At 30.2% G+C, this 22,104-nt stretch overlaps 1 protein-coding gene across 1 annotated transcript in view; it reads left to right on the forward strand.

Moving 5' to 3' along the window:
* LOC131841904 (protein O-mannosyl-transferase TMTC2-like) overlaps positions 1-17,210 on the forward strand; it is a 105,814-nt gene extending 88,604 nt beyond the window's left edge. The window contains exons 6-11 of the mRNA XM_059190277.1: positions 10,905-10,990; positions 11,312-11,574; positions 12,035-12,175; positions 13,580-13,664; positions 15,231-15,409; positions 17,009-17,210. Of these exons, the coding sequence (XP_059046260.1) occupies positions 10,905-10,990; positions 11,312-11,574; positions 12,035-12,175; positions 13,580-13,664; positions 15,231-15,409; positions 17,009-17,176 (922 nt within the window). The 3' untranslated portion in view covers positions 17,177-17,210. The remainder of the gene's footprint in view (positions 1-10,904; positions 10,991-11,311; positions 11,575-12,034; positions 12,176-13,579; positions 13,665-15,230; positions 15,410-17,008) is intronic.
* Positions 17,211-22,104: the final 4,894 nt, after the last annotated feature.

Consider the following 22,104-nt stretch of genomic DNA (forward strand, 5'->3'; position numbering starts at 1 on the left):
AGACACCAAACTCGCTCCTTTCCAGTATAGTTTTTCTTGTGTTATAGCACCAATATTATATATAATAATATTGGTGAACTACTGTAGATAACGGGGTATATAATCATATCACTTATGTAACGCAGCCCATTATCATAAAACTAAATTGAAATTGAGGCGGTTATACAGACAGACGGACAGATTAACACATAACACAAAAACTTTCTTACCTTCGGTAAGTTTCATCATCTATTGAATTATACTGACCTAATTCTGAGCACAGGTCTCCCTATAGGAAGGATATTAGCCTACTATTATTACTATTTGACACGGGCCTGATGATGATGTCGTGTTTTATTTCAATTTTTCTTTTCTTGTACCAGTATACTTACACCCACTAATCAACTTACAACTTCTTGAATGTGAAAGGAAGTGATAATAATTAAATATAATATCTATTCCAGCTGCCTACCAGTAACTGTTCATGTCTGTCCAGCCCAGGCCTGATTTTGTTACCTTTAGGTATATGATTTTACTTTGTACTCCTAGTCACTTCGTATGACACCAAAAATCGAAATTTAGTAGACGTATAGAGTAGCATTTTATGCACTTTAATAACAACATAATCATCTCCTAATTTCATAGTTTTATGTCTCAGCCTTTGATATTATAAGAAAAAACCTGTATGGCAAAATGCACTTTGAAAGAACGTTTTTATAAATTTTAAATAATTAGAAGTGTAACATGTATAGAATGGAATCCTTGGCAACAGAACTAGTAAGCAGTAATAACATTTATTACGTTGCTTTCCCAACCATCATAATTATAGATGAAAACTATGGAATATATTTTAATTATATCCTCCTTGCCATCTTATGGAATATAGATGTATTGTAGTACATTTTGACATATCCCTCATAGCATTTATTGTAGATTGCAGATCAACTTGACGATGAAACAAACTCAAGGTTTGTCAAACCTCGGCGAACTTAACAATCGTGCTTTATCGGCTTCGGCAACGTTGAACGTAGTGAAACATTGTTGCTCTTTCCTTTGTATCATCTTCTTTTACTTTATGATATTGTCATGACCTGGAATAGGACGGAAATATATTCAACGTACCTGGATAATCGCACACTTTCACACCTACATAAATAAAATATATATGTCCGCAAATAGAGAAATATTATAGAAGATAAAATAAAAATTACAACCTCTACGACACTATCTAGCTACCGTGAGGTTTGTAAACCAATTTCCTTGTTATTACGATAAGAACCTACGCGAAATTAATTACAATAAATTTAATACGGTACCTACAAAGGTTATTTATTTTGTACGGCACTCGATGCTACATGACTGTGTGTAACTCCAATTTAGTTCCCGGATAACCCTGTACCTACCTACGTGATGATAGCTATAATAAGCGTGAGTTTCACGTGAAAACTGAATGGGGGCCTACATTGTTCGCATCTCCTTATTCTATTAGGGCCCATGTATTACGCGCGTGCCCCGATATAATCTTTAATAGGTAGCTTACGCTCGGCATAAATTCAACCGGAGCACAATATCGGTTCACATTAAGTTCAATATTGAGAATCTCGTACACAAATCGATATAAGAATGTATTAACGTATTGAGAAAAATAAATACACATTTCCTAGAAACGAAAGAGATTTTATTCTAAACTAGATATAGGTACGAGTCTAAAAGCACGACTGCTTAGAATTTTTATTATCCACGTAGTTTCTCTTCATATTAGTTCATAAGTCTAAAAATTTCTAATATCAAAGCGAATCATCTTAAAATCTCTATAAGCAAATTTATAATGTATTTAGAATTGTTTATGACTATATGATGCGGTAATCTGTTAAGAAAAGAGTTTTAGTAGTTTCTAGTTCATGCATATATCCTATCCATCAGATATCTATTGATGATTGTAAAGTTTTTATTCAATGTCCATCCCTTTAAAATCAGACATTAATTTACAAAGCTCAACATTTCAAATTTCAAATTCTACACAATTTCTGACCAATTTCTAAATACTGATATCCAATTGTTCTTTGTAAATATATCTATTTAATCTGAGTAAGAAACCGCAGTACCTAAGTTCGTATGTGTCACGTAACCAACAAATCTGGCCCTCGGTTTTTATGAAGTCGTATTCTATAGTACCATAATGTGGATGTATTCAACTAGAGCAAAATATCTACTATAGAAATATAAGGTTTTCTTACTTAGATATTTATTTTCGTATCACATCACATAGCAACGTAACATCACGTTCCTTCATAATAGTCCGTGAAATAATCTTCAAACATCATATCCTTGAGTTACCTCGAGTAATGCTGGGGAAAATGTTCTATTACATAAAATCAGAGCCAAGAAGGAAACATAATGAGGATCAAGCTGTGATTTCAGGCAAAGATTAGATTATTCTAATTCTGGCGCAAGAAATCACTTGAGCACGTACATGTCGCCGGAGAATTTGTGTAGGGGAGGTGAGAATACGCTGCGCCCGAAATCCTTAGAACCGGCCGTGATGAGCATGTATTTTACGTTAAACACAATAGAATTAACCTTCTATGTATTTGTAATTTAATTAAATTTTGCATATACATCAAAGGTAAATGTATTTATTACCCCTTATGGTATTAGGTTAATCCGCGTTACAATTTATTTCACCAACAATATTTTTCAAGCATGTTTTATCACGTAAGACATGTAAATGAAACTACTTAAATACATATTTTGTCTGAGAAAAACGTAGCCAGAAAGTATTGTGTTCTTAAATAATCTAAAGTAATAATATCGCAGGAAAAAATAAATTACCACGTGCGTCAAATGCTTATAAGTAACCTATGTCGCCGGGGAGGGGGGGGGGGGGGTTTAATAATGTGGACTGTTGACTACAATGACGTGGTAGATGTCAGGTTGAACTTCACGCGGTTTTCCTTAGAAACCATCATAATAAATTCCTAGTGATTTTGTCACGATGGGCTAACTGACCTGACCTAATGTTCATCTAATCATCCTCCACTCATATCTCTCGTATCCCCTCCAGCGTATACCTACTGTTAGCATAGGCGGGTTACCGGGGATGGTATTCATATTTTAAAATCAAACCTCGGTGACATGGGTTTTTTCACTTAATACCGCAGTAGTACCTTGCTTGTACACTTGATGGCTAAAATGTCTTTAAAAAATTAAAATGTTAATAGGATTACCTCACAATCTTGAACTCAAATTATGGTTAATGAAATAAGACTACATTTATAAAGTATTCTGAGTAATATTGTCAATCTTAATACGATTTATTTATTAGTTATTTCATACAACTGTGTCCGTTGGGAACCATCAGTTTTCATTTCAATGAAAATTGAAAAATCTATTTATATAAAATTTATAGATACTACATTGTAGTTGTAACCCCGGCTACTTCCGGATGCTCAGAACTTTGTGTAGGTATGTATATTTTTCAAATAATAAAAGAATTTATCATATTGGTGTAGGCATTCTACAGTTTACTTTCCTCAAAACGTAATACGCTGTGTCTCTTTTCATTATGAACAAGGACCTTATTAATGTTACTAAGTATATGTAGCTTTCGATGTCGATATTTTTCAGTCATTTTGACAATAAATATAAGAGACGCTTTATAATTATTGTCAATTGTATACAGGATTAATATCATACATTTTATGTCAACGAATGAAAACTCACTTTCTATAAATATACCATTTCAATTTTCTGCGTTGAATACGTGCATTAGTATAGTATGATGCCGTTGTTTTGTTTACGGTATTATTGTGGAAAGAAATCTGCACTGGTCGTATTGACAGGAAGAAGCAATGTACCAGTATCTCAACAATTTGAGACTACGCGAGGCAACGAGATGGGGCGAGGCAACGTAATACTGCAGTACCATAGGGTTGCGTATACGAAACCACATAATCAACTTAAAAAGTTTACGGGTTTTGAAAAATGAGGTAGTAACTACTAATTCTTTATATACATAATATGAATTCCAATTGGAATTCATATTATGTATATAAATTCCATAGTAATATTTTTTTCTATTAAGAGGATCTTCAAATTTTTGCTAAAAACTAATAACAAAATAAATAATCATAAAATTTTATGTTTGTGATGTTTGTGAAAAGCGTAGTCGTATCGTAATAAAACGTATTTGTGTAAAATAAAGGACGTACCGTATAACTTTAAAACAACAAAACAATTTACAAATAAATTTGGTATCTCGACAACCCTATACGGGAAGCGTCCAAAGAGCGATAAGGCGTAGATTAAACTTGTGTTTGCACACACACACATATTTAACATTCTCGCCTGGCCCGCGACAACGCTTGCTATTGCTATTTGCTTACCTACTTGTTTTGTAAAGCGATTTTACTCTGGACGTACATGCAAATGCAATATCCGTTGATTAAAGTACTTGCTGCTGATTTAAAGCTCCTCAATTTAAATGTGGTTAAATTGTATTCTTTTACCGTTTTCATTATGTCTTATTTGTTCTTATTTAATCTACCACAGCAGCAAGGTGTTTTGTCTAAATGTTGTAAAAGGATTATAAAGTGATTATTTTATATCTCCCAAAAACTTTTATACTTACATACATACACGCTGAACACAGGTCGATAACAGTATCGGTCATTTTATTTTCTGAAAATAAAGCACAAAAATACAATAGGTAATATTTTAGACCTTTAATCATGGAAACGTAGGTACAATTTTATTAATGAAATTAAGTAATAGTTGCTACTATGTACTAGCCATTATGTAATAATGGCTACCATTTCAACTGTAAAAGATTTTATAAAAAGTTAAATGGAAAAGGGTTTTCCCGTTTTAATTTACCTTATCTTCTACAACTTATCTAGTAACGTCAAATAAATCTATATAGGTACCTAAAAAGTGAAAAAAGATTAAAACAACCGTAGCTGTAGAAACAGAAGAATGACAAATACCCCCAGAGCGAAAAACGTAATAGGGCTATCTCAGATAGGTTTATATTTAAACCTTGTGCCAACTATCTTGACATCCCACGCCTATCTGTTTAATAATTTAATTATGTGTGTTGTGTGTAAAGTTATAACCCGGGGACGGTAGTATACATTAATTCAATTCACAATTTGTCACCTCGGCTTAATCGCGGAATGTCGGTATCGCGTGACTCGTGTACGCGCGCTGGCAGAGGCATCCAAACCGTTTCGTGAGCACTCACTGCATAAATTACTTACAATTTATCTAGGGTACATTTACGTCGTAGCTCGAACGTGACAAATTAGACAAATATTACGTCATCGCAATTAGACTTGGTGATAATCAGAATATAATTGTTTTGATGCTGCAACAACAGTGCTATTATCTTGTTACTATTATATTCTAAGGGATGTAATTATACTAGAAACTTAATATATAAAGGCGTTTTTCCATTATGCTTTGTATTGCGTATCACATGATATACTTTTGACATGATATCTACCTACAGGTTGCACTTCCCCCATAGGCGGCCAATATAACATTGGCAACTCCGAAATTACTTTCCTATCATTCTGTACCACCATCACAAAACATCAAATAATCTCAGAAACTTTGTGTTGTAAGTGATCGGCTAGTATGTATGATGTAATTAATGTATTGTTACGACCAATATAGAATCTGTAGACGTCCTTTTTTTATTATAAATGTTAGAACAACAGTGCTTTGTCGCTATATGGTTTATACTTCATATAAATGTCATTTTATATGAGTACAGAAATTAATTTTATAAAGAATCTTCAAAACGATAAGGCCAACAATCTTGGCATTTTGAACAAAATTTCGTCAGGTAATGTAAATATATATTTGAATAACAGTATCTAAATGTTTACCCGTATTTGGAAATTTCTGAAAGAAATAAGGAAAATATTGTTATTCTTGAAGTTATTAAATTTTATGTTCACAATATTATAAAAATAGCTGGAAGTTAATAGTTCTGCACGTGTAAGTCTATTTGAGCTTTTTTGTAGTCTAAATTTACCTACTACTATTAGAATAATTAAGTCATATATTAGGTATTAGGCAGAACTGCTGTTCTGTAGAAATATGGTTTAATACTCTATCTATATAACAGTGAGAATATTACATTTGTGCTCAATTTTGAGCGTATTGTGTACATATAATATTAATTACAAGTAAAGAAATAGAAATTAGTGAGAATAATATAATATCTAAATATAAATAAATCTAATAGTAATAAAATTTATTTAAATTTGTGATTAAATATATTTCCGTATTTTACGATTTCAAGTTAGAAATTGATTAATTGAATATTTTATATACTGATGCCTGGAGGTTTGTGAAAAAATATGATGTATAAATATATAAATTATGATGTAATTTGTTTACTATTTTCGATTTTCTTGAATATAAAATCGACTATTTTTATACTGTAAGTTCATTATTATCGTCCATCATTGTATGTACCTATTATAATTGTATAATCGTGCATAATAAATACTTAATTCGAATTAAAAAAGAAATAACTCACTGAGATTGACTATTATCTGAAGTTAGATACATTGAAGCTTAAGTGATCATTGCTCAAAAAGATAACGAAACCACATCCTTACCTCTTAAGAAATAACGTCAACTTTCCTTGAACATGAATGCCATTCTCAGTACTTACATAGATCGCAAAATGTTTCAAGTAAAATGGATATAATAACACCCATTTCATTTTCATCATCTAAAGCTCCACTGGAGCTCTTTCTAGCGGTAATTTAATCAAAATCTCACTAAGTAGAGCTGGATAGTTATTTATTTAAATTTTATAAAAATCCATTCAAATATTACAATTATATCCTTATACTTCCAAAACGTTTTAAAATCCCTTATGTCCTTTTTTTATATTAAAACCTGCGGGAAAGAATTACAGTATTTAATTTTCTTAGGTAAACTTCCGTTACTTACACATAATATTATATAAAACACAATTATTTTATGGTACTTACTCAACTTTTAATAATAAAATGTATATCCAATATTATATTTGAACAAAATAGTTCCAAATTTCTCTTAATAGAATTTGTGTGTTGTAAATATTTTACTTTAATATACTTTAACAACTTCTGAGTTAGCCCTTGTAATGGACGGATATAACACTAAAGTATAAAATAAATCCTAAATATACACGAAACTGCTTTCCACTCTAACTTAGTTTCAAGTCATCGTCTGTTCAATTTTTTTATTAGATTAATATTTTTTAAACATTATTACTAATTTATTGAAATTGCCTAAATTTTAAGTCATTATATATCTTTTAAATCGAAGGATCACAACAGTAAATTGATAAATTATCTTTATTGTGATTATTATGTTACGTAAGTAGGTAAATAAAAATAAATAATATTTCCAAAGTTGCGCTACACTAAACGACCTACAATATATACAATATATTTATTATAAAACTTACAATGGTACTAGCACAAAAAAATACCACAATAATTAGAAGGGAATTACTAACAAATTATTGCTATAGAGGGTGGTATAATAGCCCCGCCGAGTTGGATGGCTCTCATTAGTGTACGCTGGGCTAGCGTTGAGCCCGCCTCGTTGTAGAGCCTGCATTATTCATGCGGACAATATTGCTCTGCCACCGCATCTACAGGTACAGGCGGGAACAAAAGAAAATTAACACAAAATTAATGACAAATATTCCATCTGCGGGTTGTACAGTGTACCTTGCTATTGTATTATAACCAGTAGTAGTTGAGGGTGTTTTAGTTTACTTGTCTTAATAAAACATATACTTATTATTGATATATATATATATATAAATTAGTAAAAACTATATTTTTTAAAATACATGATATAAATAGAATCATCATATAAATACAGACTCTTAAGGGAGTATAGGATATTGTAAGTAATGAGAAATAGCGTCCTTGTTGGTCGCAATATATTATGTCAGATCGACTATGGTTAATTCCTGTATGTAACTTAGTGCGACGGGCCAACTAACATGACATCCTATCATCATCTAATACAGTGCAATAATGGTATGGTGGTCCCCGCTATGATATGGCAGGAGAACACTTTATTAAACCATTATCATCCATTTAAAAACAACAACAAACAAACATTAATACAAATGTTTGTATTACGTAGGTATTGAACCCACGATTATCAGCAAGTGAGGCAATGTGTTAAACTGCTTCGTCACGTAATATAACAAAAAAACAAACTGCCACATATCATATATCATATATAAGTGATTTACTTTTTCAAAGAAATAAAATTAATAAAAAAATGTCTGGCTTTTTTATTTAAGATAAATACCGTATGTGTTATACAAATCTATTTATTTATGGTATATTGTAACTGGCAGCAACAATGATAATTTTCAACTTAGGGAAGTATAATATTGTTGATAAATATAACATTGTTGGCTTGTAGACTCGCGGGGTGTGGTGTGGATACGAACAACGTCAAAATTACATTACTTATTCAAATTAAGTATATACTCTCAATTGCGGTAGTCGTGTAGTTTATAGGTCAATTATATACAGAAGACATATTCATATTCTATACTGATGTGAGGCTTCCACGTTTTTGTCGGATATACTATATGTACAGGTAAATAGCTATTACCCACGATTGATAATCTTACATTAAATACTGCTATATATACTTGTACTATAAAAATAAATTTACGATATATAAATTCTTTTACGCATTGATTTCTTGTATATATTGCGGGTCTGAGAAAGAATTTGCCGAAATACCCACGGGAACGGAAAAAGAATTTATGGTGACATTAGTACGCACAATTCTATTTTTAGCACTCGTAATATTGTAGTTATAACACTAGAAGTTCCCACGACTTCGTATGCATGGACATTTCTAAATCGCGCCCTATTTATTTATTTATATAACTTTCAAGCACACCGTACAAAAAATAATAGTAGTTTTGACAGACTAGGTATTTTCTATCAGTCAACCATAGGTAGTGCTGAGAATAATTGATGAGAATTATAATCGAATGACAACCAATAAGAAAATATGCGTATCTAGTATTACTAATATTTTGTATTATAGGAATATATAAATGTCAAATTTGTTTAATATTTTATTAAATTGGAATGCATTATTGTAGTTGATTGTACCAACTTGATCAATGACGTTTACATAGACACATACGTTAGGAGATGTGACATTTTGTACCAGGCTCGCGTACTAACATATTCTGAAAGCAATTGAACATTGGAGTTATGGTGTGGAAAGTAAAATGGAATAATTATTGTAATATTAATATATTACAATAATATATTTCATTATCTAATCCATCATATACACGATATCAATCATATTCTGCAACATACTGTTACTGTTATATTTTTTGTACAATTGTAATGACAAACAAATTGAAGGCTAATTGGTGGTAAATGGTAATCGTCGCCTATATAAATACACATGAGCAGCATTAAGACATTACTTTATCTTGTAACACTCGTAGCACCTTTCATTCATTACCATTCCGGTAGACTACGTGTAATATTCCGGTAATACTGTGCCTTCGTAACCTCTAATTTCACTGACTTATCTCTCCGCTATATTATTTATAATCTAATATTTTTATAACCATCAATACCACTCAAAAATAAACTAACATTATCCAATATTATTATTTTTTTCATTTTATGAAGAAAGTAAAATTTGTGATAACTGGAAAAAAATATTACATTATTTTTCACATTGTATATTATACCTGCAAATTTTCATGTAATTTCAGTTAAGTAGTTATTTATTTTTTCTGAAGTACGTAAAAACCCGATCACTATATATACTTCATTAAAAGTGTTAAATTCTTCAGCATACTAGTTTTTTTTCGTTTGACACACTATACTTCCTTGCAAGGTATATGAAATGTCTTGTCTAAAAACAAGTTTTTGTAACTCACCGCTTTTCTCCATTGTGCTAATTTGATTAAATCATTAAAATGTTTATCTTTTCCTATTAGTGTTTGTTTAAAAGAATTTTCTCATTTTTTGTTATTAAAGTAAAGAAATAATAATTTCTTCATTATATTTTGGCGATATAGATTATATTTACTGTAGATAAATATGTTATTTACCTTGTAGCACGATATCAAAGCTGAAATGAGTGATATTATCAAAAGCTTTCTGTGTTTGTTATATTATTGGAGATAAGAAATAGCTACTTTGACAGAGGCGGTCTATATTTCCTAGTACACGTAATATTTATATTATCTCTTCCATTCCATTTTAACTATGTGTATGTGTGTTACACATATGTAGTTAGAATGCTTTGAACTAAAGAAGGTTAATAGATATGTACTGTATATTAAAATATTAATGTTATACATTTGATATTTTATTGAGGGTGTTTTTGTTAAATGTTATGACATAAAAAATCTGCAAGTTAATATATAAAATGTAGATATAATATAAATAAAATCTATAAGAGATATTGAGCTATGTAATAAATAACAAAATAAAGAGTTAAATTAGATCTTCATTTCATTAATATCGAACCTGTATTATACTAGTCGTTAAGTTGCGACTCTGTCTACATCATTCAATATAATATATATTATATATTATGTACAATCATGTAATATAATCTACCTACACGTTAAATTTACTACGATCCGTTCCGCCGTTCATTCATGAAAGTCTACAAAGAAACAGTCAGATACAGTTTGGTGTTTATAAAATTACTATGAATTTTACTAAAGATACAGGCCAATTATATAAAAAAATCCATAAAAACGACGAAATGAGTAACATATTTATTTTTCTTTATAAATTACTATTTCATCTCTAGAGAGAGAGGAAATAAGCCAGGCGAATTGATGATGTCCATAATTGCACTGAGCTCAAATTACCTTTTTTTTGTTTCAGAGGGATTTTACTTCAAAACCAAAGGCGGTACGGAGAAGCTATCAAAAGTTTTGAGAGAGCGATTTATTTTCGACCATCAATGGCCTGTGAGTGCTAGCAAATTTAATCAGAAATAATGTACATTCCCATTTATGGAAATAATTACAAGAGTTAGAGTAGTGAAGTCAGTTTCGTAGTTATGTTATGGTTATTTCATTTTTACATTAATTAATTATTTGTATTTACTAAACCTATTTTTTACTGTATTTACTACTCCTATGCACAAATTTATATAAATAAATTTCCAACTTCCTGTAGTTTATACGTAATTACAAATATAGGCCAATTTTATTATTTTACTATTTAATTATATTTACTTTTTATCTTTTCATAAATTACTATTTTAAAAATATACTCCACTCTTCTAGTGGCATACGTAAACCTGGGAACATCACTAATGGCTGATGGAAGGCTAGCAGAAGCAGCGAGTGCACTCCGCGCCGGTTCACGAGCCGAAGGGTTCCGAGTACGGGACAGAAGAGAACATGAAGCAGCTAGAGTCTCTGCCCTGGTGCAACTTGCAGCTTTACATTCTCAACGTGGACATTGGCATAAAGCGCTGTCAGCGTATAAAGAAGCATTACAAATGCTACCTAATACTAATACACCAATAGTAGGATGGACGCGACATGTAAGAAAAAAAAATATTAATAACGCGTTTAGTAAATTATAATATATAAACGTATAGTAAGATTTGATTCTTAGATAATGCCAAAAGCAACTCTGCTTTTGTATATAATTTCAATAAAGCTTAAATAAAAATAATACCAGCTATGCTACTTCAACCATAATGAAAACCTAAATGAATAAATATGAGAACTGGCCTTTGAAAACCGTTATTTTCTTTTGTTCTGGTACACAATATAAATTTAAAACCTATTTAAGCAATCTACATGCTACTGCACGTACCGGTACAGAATAATTATTTCTAGGATATAGTTGAATTCTAAATGTCTATGTATTATTTAAATTTAAAAAAATACAAAGTTAGTTTTTGATGGCAGTTTTATATTGTAATTTACATGTTCTTCTCGCTTTTTGATATTTTTGTAATATATAAACAAATATATCTCTGCGATGTTTTGTTGCAGAACGTTTTATCAATGGCTGGAGAAATCTATGTACAGTTACAACAATGGCCACAGGCGGAGCATAGTATTCTTTCAGCATTAGCTGCCGCACCGCGTAACGCTGCTTCACATGTTACTCTAGCGCAAATAGTGGCCAGGAATGTAAGTACCTAATCAATACTAATACATTAGAAAGTGTATCTGTCTGTCTGTTTGTTACCTATGTTGTCCTAATAATCTGATTTAAAAAAAGTAAAATTAATTGTTAAATTAGATAAATGTTTGAATATGGAGTCAATCAAAAACTGTATATTATTCTCTAAAGACTTACATGCGATTTACTATTAGGTATGGGTTTTCTGCAAAATGTGTATATTACAATTTATTAAATGACATAGGTATATAAGTTTTCTTAAGGTGGCAACACGTATTTTCCTCTATCCTGATGTTTCAAACGTCTAATAGCTATTGTAATTTTTTACTCTCAGATTGGTATACCCCATATGAAGCATACTTTTCCCACCATTCTAATATAAAAAATATATTTATAAATGTATATATCCCGTGCTATTAAAATACTAGTACGACAGAAATCTGTTTGTTGTTATCTTTGTATAACGTTTCTGATTTTTCTATCCAATAAGTATACACCAGTATTGTGTACTTTATCTCCAATAGCTTCGGCGAACCATAACAAAGACGTCGAAACATTCCTCCGCCCCGTACATTTGCCACTGACGCTTACACGTCGACCGTCTCATATCTATTTTTATTTTTCTTGTTCTCTTATATAACGTCCCATATGGTTTTGCTGCGATATCAGAAAAAATGTGGGCCGTATACGATCGCGGAGTATAGCGGAAAAAATGCCATTAACGGCATTCAGTATATGTTATACTCTTACGTTACACAACCTTGTCTTCTATCTGGAGATTAAACCGCAAGTAAAAGTATATTTATACAGTATATTTATCTTTGTATTATGCCAAAGTATATAAAATTATTAGAACAATTGATTTTTGTACCATTATTATTGTATTTATAATGTAATTGAAACAAAATTACTCAGTATTGTCTAATAATAATAAACATGTATGGTTTTCCGGTCTTTGTACTGTAAGGAATGGCTTAACTTAGTGAGTTTATTAAGGAGCGATACATCACTTTTTGCGTCGGCATTTTCAACTCTAATACAACATACTCGTACACAAATTACTTGGTAACAGCAATAGCTGAGATATTAGTATATGTACTGAATATCCTGTTAATCTTTAAATATGTTAGAAATATAATTAGAAAGACATAACTGTCAACTTTTGACGGACATATTTAAATACTACGTTACATAGATAAGGCTACCGCCATCTCTCTTTTTAATTTGATTCGATATTTACTTTTCATTAGCAAAGAGTCAGTCTAAAATACAAATTTATGTATAAAAATGTATGTATTTATTTTGGTTTCCACCGAATTCGATATCAAGACTTTGTGACCAACCCATGGTGGTAAACTACTAGACCACGACTCTCAACATTTAGAAATATCATGTTTATTATATTGTTGCAGGCCAGTCGAATAATTGAAGCGGAAATGTGGTTCAAGAAAGCTTTAATATTAGCACCTAATGATCCATCAGTTAGAGATCAATTCGGTAAGCACTGCAGATTAATTAGTACCAATACGACATTCACTTCATCATAAATAATCTTGATAAATAGGACAGTCCATCAATATCACGTACGATAAAACAGTAAACCCACAAATGTATTGTGCTTTTGACATTTTGATGCATTTACTAACTACGAACAACTTAACAAGCTGCCAGCCCTAAACAGAAATTCGATCTAATTTAGGCATGTAAATTGCACTAGCTCTTCACTAGTTCCGTGCAATCAAATACGTAATTTCCTTGTCCATAGTATATAATGTATAAATATTATTAACGCAAAATAGCAGGTTCCATATATTTTCACGTTTTTGGTGGATAGCATATTGCATGTTCTTATTATAATAATTAAAATAATAATAAAACATTTTAACCTTTGATGACTTTATTAGTGACGCCGTGGAATGTACGAGTACAATGTATATAAACCAAATATAAAAAAAACAAAACAAAATGCCGCTCTAAGTTCGACGTTCTTTTTTCAAAATTATGCTTTCTATATTTTTAATGTTAAAAGACTATAATAACAAATCATAAAACACAGTAAAGGAATAAATATTAAGCACTCAATTTTACTTTTAACCTAATATATTTCCCATATATTTCACTCTCTTCTACTATGGAGAAATTCTTAAATATCTTCGTAATCAATAAATTGAACGAACGTCAGAGCTCACGGCTCTCGTCAAAAAACAATCGCCCTGGAGTTCGCGTTCAATTGTTTTATTGCAAACGATTATGCGACCCGCCCTCAGTCACGCAGCCTACGGGCAGGCCATGCCTACACCTGCAAATTTCCCCTCAATAAATTTCGTTCGTTACTAACTTTCCATTCATTTTCCGCGGACATTTTTTGCTAAACCAACTATCAAACTTATGCAAAAAAAAGTCGACCGTTATAATTTCCTACTGGAAACTAAAAAGATTTGCATCACGAACTATTATTTCCCTTATATAGACAATGCTGAGAATGTATTTCTGATAAGTAATGAAATGAAACTTATTTACAGAGCTTGCTATGTGGAAATACTTTAAAAAAAGTACGACGCTCGTAGAAAATGTGTTGATGTACTGAAAGCACTACACGAGAAATACATTAGTGTGTTATACCTACTAATAAATGCACCAGAGTTAACCTAGCTCGTGGGTTAATGCAATATTTCTGCTACAGGCAACCATACTTAGTGATAATTTCATACCGTACTTTAAAAACGTTTAATGGCAATGCAAAATAACTAGTGGAAAAGCGTAATTAGGTCAACATGTTGCTAATTCTTGTTAGATCAAAAAGCTGGAGGAGTGGGAAGTAATATGAATAAAATTTGCGTAATAGTACCAGCTATTTTAACGTATGTGTAAATGTTCTTATCATCACCGTCTGCATTACTTTCAATCAATTACCAATTGACATTACATGATTCATTTGAACTAATTATTTTTTAGTCTAAGAATATATTAAATAACTATAAATTAAACGAAGATAATTATTACGACAGTATTTATGTAGATATTGTTAGAATTATAACATATATATTATATGTACCACACTAGGTCTATTTTTGAGATCGCAACGGCGACTCCTAGAGTCAGCAGAACAGCTCGTCACCGCAGCGCAACTAGCACCTACGGACAGCGGGCGGGCTGTGTCCGCTGCACGAGCGTTGAGAGACGCACGTCGTTGCCGCTCCGCAGAAAAGTGGTACGCCCGAGCAGTACAGTTAAAGCCTGAGGTAAGGGTTGATAAATTAGCTATCGGGATATCTCATCTTCAGTAACCACCAATACTACAAATTGAAGAAACCAGTGAAATATAAACCTTCTGATAGTACAGGGTCGCTTTACTCTTCATCACCTGTGACAATATCGTAAACACGTCGACAAGGCCTTCGTAGCAATTTTATTATCAAGTCTCGGCACCATTCCACGCGAACTTGTCTTGAGCCTTAGTCAGATTGTATGGCACCCATCGCGATATTATCACCGTAGATATCCATGTCATATTTCATACACGTTCCATATGTAATTTGCAATATCTTTATGAAACTACGTATGCTGTCAAGATGTTATATTTCATGACAGACGTTGAAAGGCGATAAGAGAAAGATAATAGAGAAATCTAAAATAAGAAACTTTGTTCTTAGAATAGCTCGTCGATATTTGTACATATTTATTCTAAAACCGTATATATGATAATATCGTACACTTGAAAACACAAAAAGATATAATATTAATTGTATAAATAATAATTATGGCAGTTCTAATACTTTGCCATATAAAAATATATTTTTATTTCTATCGTAACTTACAAACATGTACGTATATTGGCAAAGATAATGTGTGTACAACATTGAGTACCTCTTGTGTTTGGTACATCCATGTAACAAGATACTAATTGACCAGCCTTTGATATATCATTTCAGGCATATTCAAGCTAAAATATTGATGTAATTACGCTTGTTAATAGAAATACATGCATATATTTGGAAGATAAAGGCAAATATTTGTCAAAGTATTATAATTTAAACGCTACGCTACGCTAAATTCAAACTGCTCTTTATTGTTCAGAAGAAAAGCTTACAGGCTGAGACTCAAAGATCACATTGAACAGACATTGACAGAAGATTATAATTAAAAACAAAATATTGAATTTATTGCTATTAAGTTTTATTCAGAATTAATTAATGTGGAGTAGATATTATTAAAATTATTCTGAAATATTACAATTTATCAAACAATAAATTCATCAAATAATTATTCTTCTCTGCGCCATTAACAATGCTTTTTGAATCTCTCCATGACAATAAATTATAATATTTTTTATTAGGATTTTGAATAGTTTTTTTCATTATAAAGTCTCAGTATTCATTATAGTTATTATTATTAAGTGATAGAACTTGCCTCTCAAACTTAAATACAAATTTATTCATGTAAGATTTATTCACATACTTTTTTTATAGCTATCATTCAATATAATTTCTGATAAGAATTACATCGTTCAGATTGTAGTTAAAGCAAATAGCATTTATATTGAACTACACAATATTTGATGTTGGGCATCATATTTGCCAGATAGTATAATATATATTTATTTAGAGGTAGGCACGTATTTTATTTTAAATATCTGTGAGGGTGTACAACTACAAGAAATAAAGTAAGAAGTCTCACAGCTAGTACTTTAATAAACGTATTTTACCTTAATTTGTTCTCCGCGTATGTAATCCGTTAATATAAGCTAAAAATATTATACTAGTATTATTATAGTAGATAGCTATATTGACGACAAAATACCAATAAAATCCCAGTATCTCAGCCATTACACTTGTCTACAGATTGCTGAATACCATTCCAATCTCGGTGCAATACTGCATCTAAACGGCAAATATGCAGCGGCGGCGACGTCATACCGGAGAGCTCTGCAACTACAACCAAACGATGACGTCACAATGACCAACCTAAAGAGAGTACGATCTCTAATTAACAAACAACGCAGAAAATAATTTATTAAGTGAATACACTGATAGAAAACACATCAAATAGAATGTCAATTGCCAAAATTAAGGTTAAATCAGAATTCTTTTCTCTACTATTTACTGACATTATAATATTAATATATATATTGGTTTAAATACTGCCTTAGACAACATGGTACGTAGATAAAACTACTACAGTTATAACTTCTAAATAATGCTAATAGTACAGCCAAACGGAATTTCATAAATGAACTACATAAGGACATATTTATAATGTTAAGGATATAAACCTTTATCTCATAAACTTATTGCATTGAATTATCTATTCAGCTACACTTAAATATATATATTTATACATATATATTTCCAAGCACAATGGTGAATTCTGACAAGTTTATTATTTATATACCTATTACTTACAGTATATGAACAAATAATTTTATCATACACCATAAGGGTTCTAAATAAAGATTGTACGAAAGGGTCTTGAAACAACGTTAAAAAAGTAGGTAGTTAGAAATTTATTGTAAATAGATCATAAATAATAAGACGATTTTATACATGTGCAGATATTAATCTATATTTTAAAAAGTTATTTCCCATAATTTATGAAATTGTTGGGAACTGTACTCGTATAATTTTTATTTTGTCTTCCATAAAAAATTTGCATTGCCGTTTCTTTGATTCTTGTTGGCGAACGGTGAAATGTTTAAAGTTATAGTAAAAAAGAGAAGGCTAGTGTTTGTCTGTTGTACCTCTAATAACGTTAAATTATACCTAATAATTCCCTTTGTGGCGAGGTGTTTAAAAACGTAGACAATTTTTAATTGAATGCAGACACTATTGAATCTAAATAATTGTTTTTAGGCAATTTATTATTTTACTGTTACCAATTTAAAATATCTGTGATGAATACAATTAAAAAGAATAACATCAAAAAGAACTATTCAAGAGTTAGATAATAACTCAAAATGATATTAAACAATATCTTATTTCAACGAATCGCCTATAGACTGTGTTATTTTACTATGATTAAGATAGGCAATAAATACTTTATTTTTCAGTGGAGTTAATCAATTATATGTATATTATTATATTATGCTTTTTGCTATTATTAAACTTATTCTAAATTTCTTAGTATGTCCACTAGTTTAACACCATGTTCTTATTGATACAACGTACTCGAACTTTGTGATCTTACATTTATTATGATACTTTTGTTTTTGCGTAAAGTCTGAAACATATCTATTTGATCTTTGTATAGATAGTACTCACACATTGATTGTTAATATCTTCGTAAGTGCTACAATTTGTATAAAGTATTGTTGTAAATAATGTTTAAGTGGCATATTTATATTGTAAATGTAATAATAATAAAAAATATTTTATTTTTGTCGATTTCTTCTCACACCTGTGACAATAAATGTAAATTACGCTTTGTAGTAATAGTTAAATGCCAAAATAATACCGAAAATTATTTTCTTCAATCTTCATATATCGTTTCATAAAGCTAAGTTCAATAAATGTCTGAACATAAAAAGAATTACTCTTTTATCATAATGCTCATTAACATATTATTTGAGAGAGACGTAACAGAAACCACGACATCTAAAAACGTTTTCAATATCCGATACACCAGTCTTTATTATTAATAATATCAGTGGCACGGTTTTACATATGAGTTAAATACATCGTAAATTTGTAACTTCAGAGCGAGAATAAATACATGCGAAATAGAAGCCATTTTTGTATACCATGTGAGTCAGAAAAGTGTTGCTATTTTTGTTTTCTTAATTTAATAAGTGATGTCAGTCACAGTCACTATTAACCAGTATTTTATTCAATCATGTTCACATATTACTACTTTATTTTACTTATTCTATTTTACTTTTTATGGAGTTACATAAAAAGTAAAAGATTAAGTGTAATAAAAAGATAATACAATTATTTAATAATATTTCTAAATAATTTAGGTTGATATCGAACCATTTTTCTGATAACACTAGTAGAAATCTGATATAGAAATGGCATCAAATTTGTAAATACATAGAAAGTTTCTGTACAAATTCTCTATTTTTATGATACATAAAAATTATCAATTGTCATGTCAAAACAAATAAAAACATGCTCAAAATTCTTTTTCCAATCTATACCATTTACTTCACCTTATTTTGATTATCGGATTTTTTCCTTTAATTTAGACTATACTAAAATGTATGAGGTAAAACATATGAATATGACAATGGCAATATTATTCGAGTTGTTTATGTTTATTTCACGTATATATAATAACAATAATGATTTAGTTATTTTCGTAAATCTAAATATAGATATGACCGGTATATTTTTCCACAATATCTATTGTATATTATTGTATCATGGCAAATAGCAATCCGACATCGACTTATCTTAATAAATACAATACTTGTTAATATTTTAGTTCTAGTATACAGATATATAAATTTGCATATATTTTGTAAAGTATGTAACAAACTATTTATCATATCACTTTTATTAAGCGTTGTTTAATTTTCGAAGTTTATTATTATATGGGTAATTATCTACTACATACTGCATTTTACTGTACTTCCATATAATATTTGCGTAATAACAGTTGTCTTGTACCTAAAGAAATAGGCAGTTTGTATAAATGAAAAGGAATTGTAATCAATATTGTTTTTATTGAGTAGTAACGTATAAGCATGTATATTTATCGCGTTATGCAAGTAAACCTGCAAATTCCCAAAGTGATATTATATGTTGGTAATTTTGTAAATAAAAAGCTTCAATATTTTACTGTTTGTATTTATTTATGACCTATCCTAAATTATCATAATAAATCAGGATCTTTTTTATCTTGTAGAAAAATTTACAATAGATCGTCCCTCCGCCAGATAGTGCGAGAGGCTATATGGGATTCTTTCCCACTAAAAAACCACACTGTGTACCTACGAATGTCATTGCCAAAGCGATCCAACTAACTAATACAATATATATATAGAGACTCGGCAACTTAATATGAAGCCATTATAATTATACAAAGTACATACTATCTTTACAGGGGTAAGTAATAAATAACAACTCATGGTACATAACACTCCTCGGGTAGTGTACCTATGTAGAAAGTGGACATGGACATTCATTTTCATTATCATCATCATCATTACAACCGTTACCCCATAAAACTAGACATTATAATATAAAGTACTTATAAGAATATATTACAATATTCATACACTAGTCCAAACTAAGTTCTAATGTAAAGACTATGTATCTAAAATATGTAGTGTAAAAATAACAAAGAATAAAAGTAGCTAATGATGTTAGGTACTTGGGGTGTGCTAATTTATTTCTCTATGCAATCCAAGCTGAAAAACTCGCCGTACCACCTCATTACCAAACAACAACACCTTACCTAAATAATTATAGTATTTATTTCTTGAACAAATATTTTTTATTTTATGCGTATATAAAATAAAAAATATTTGTTGAAAATTAATCTTAAACTTATTCGATAAAAGTAACAATTTGTTTTACAGTTTTTTTTTTTATAAAAATGTTAATTCCATCAGAGCTTTAAATAATTATGTAAAATATATAAAGAAAACAAACAAAAGTACCTACTAGTACGAGTATATAAATATATTGTACAAATCAGAACATTAAATTGATGTGATCGTAAATAATTAGGACTACCTAATGTTAAATAAGCATTTTAAGTCGAATACGATCATAAAAAAGCTTTCTATTATTTGAAAGTACACAAACAAACACTACAAATATACAATACTCAGCTGGAAGTGTTTTTTAACATAACATTTACCGGCTATACTCGTATAATATGTAATTTATTTAACAGTAGAAAAGAATGCTTCTTTAAAAAATGTAATAGTCTTTTGATGAATGAAAAAAAAATCATCCCTATTCTTGTGACGTCCCAAAGCTACAATAAAACTTACTTTAGCGGCTGATACGAAAAGTGATTACATTTTTTGCGAACGATAGAACGAGCTTGTATCGTGTGGTATTTTTTGTGTTGCCCGCGTCGGAGCATGTGCTGCGGGGAAAAAGACACGTCAAATAACTTGGAAAAAAGGCACTTAGCCTCACACACTCCCATCTTTCCTACGAGTCGGCAGTCGCCTGTGCTTTTCAGTAATTTCCCTGGAAGACATTATTTTCCATGCTTAGCGCTCACCCCGGTGATCGCCATTTTGCTTTATCTTTCTTTCCCCTTGTGTTTCTTCTCGGCATATAATGCCTTTTTGTTTTATACCTTTTATGGTTTGTCGTGTAACGTTGTTTCACTTAATACACCATCTTACTGTTTGTTTCTTTATTCTATTTTCATACAAGGTAGGAGTGAAATGTAGATATATATGAAATGTATTATGTAATTAGGTTCCAGGATATTCACGATATTGTATTAATACTTTTTTATTGTATATTTCTTTGTTTTCTTAATTGTATACTTTTACTATTTTACTTGTAAGATATTAGTGTAAACGTTAGTAGTCATTTGTGTTAGCCTAAAATAGGGACAATATAAAATAAAAATCTACATGACTAATTACAATATTTACTATAAATATACCGCGTAAATTTTGCGTGTGTCCATTCATCATCATAAATCTTCGCATTTATAATATTAGTGAAATTACAGCATTGTTATGGTTTTTCTATAATAAGCAATATAATTTAAATTAAAAAACATCCCAGTGTCGAAGAATGCCGCAAATATTTCGATTATGGTGCATACAAAGTTCCTAAAGCTTTTTTTCAAAACTGCAACTGTTATTTATAATAGTCATGTTGACTAAAAAGTAAATGTTAAAGAATCTAGAAAACCTTTGCAAATAGATATTAATAGAAATAATGTAATTGAAAGCTCATACATATATATTTTTGGTATTATACTTTTAATGAAATATGAAGTGAATAGATAGATACTAAAC

This window comes from Achroia grisella, unplaced genomic scaffold (assembly GCF_030625045.1).
Source record: "Achroia grisella isolate CSIRO2021 unplaced genomic scaffold, CSIRO_AGI_Agris_v1 utg204, whole genome shotgun sequence".
Lineage (NCBI taxonomy): Eukaryota > Metazoa > Arthropoda > Insecta > Lepidoptera > Pyralidae > Achroia > Achroia grisella.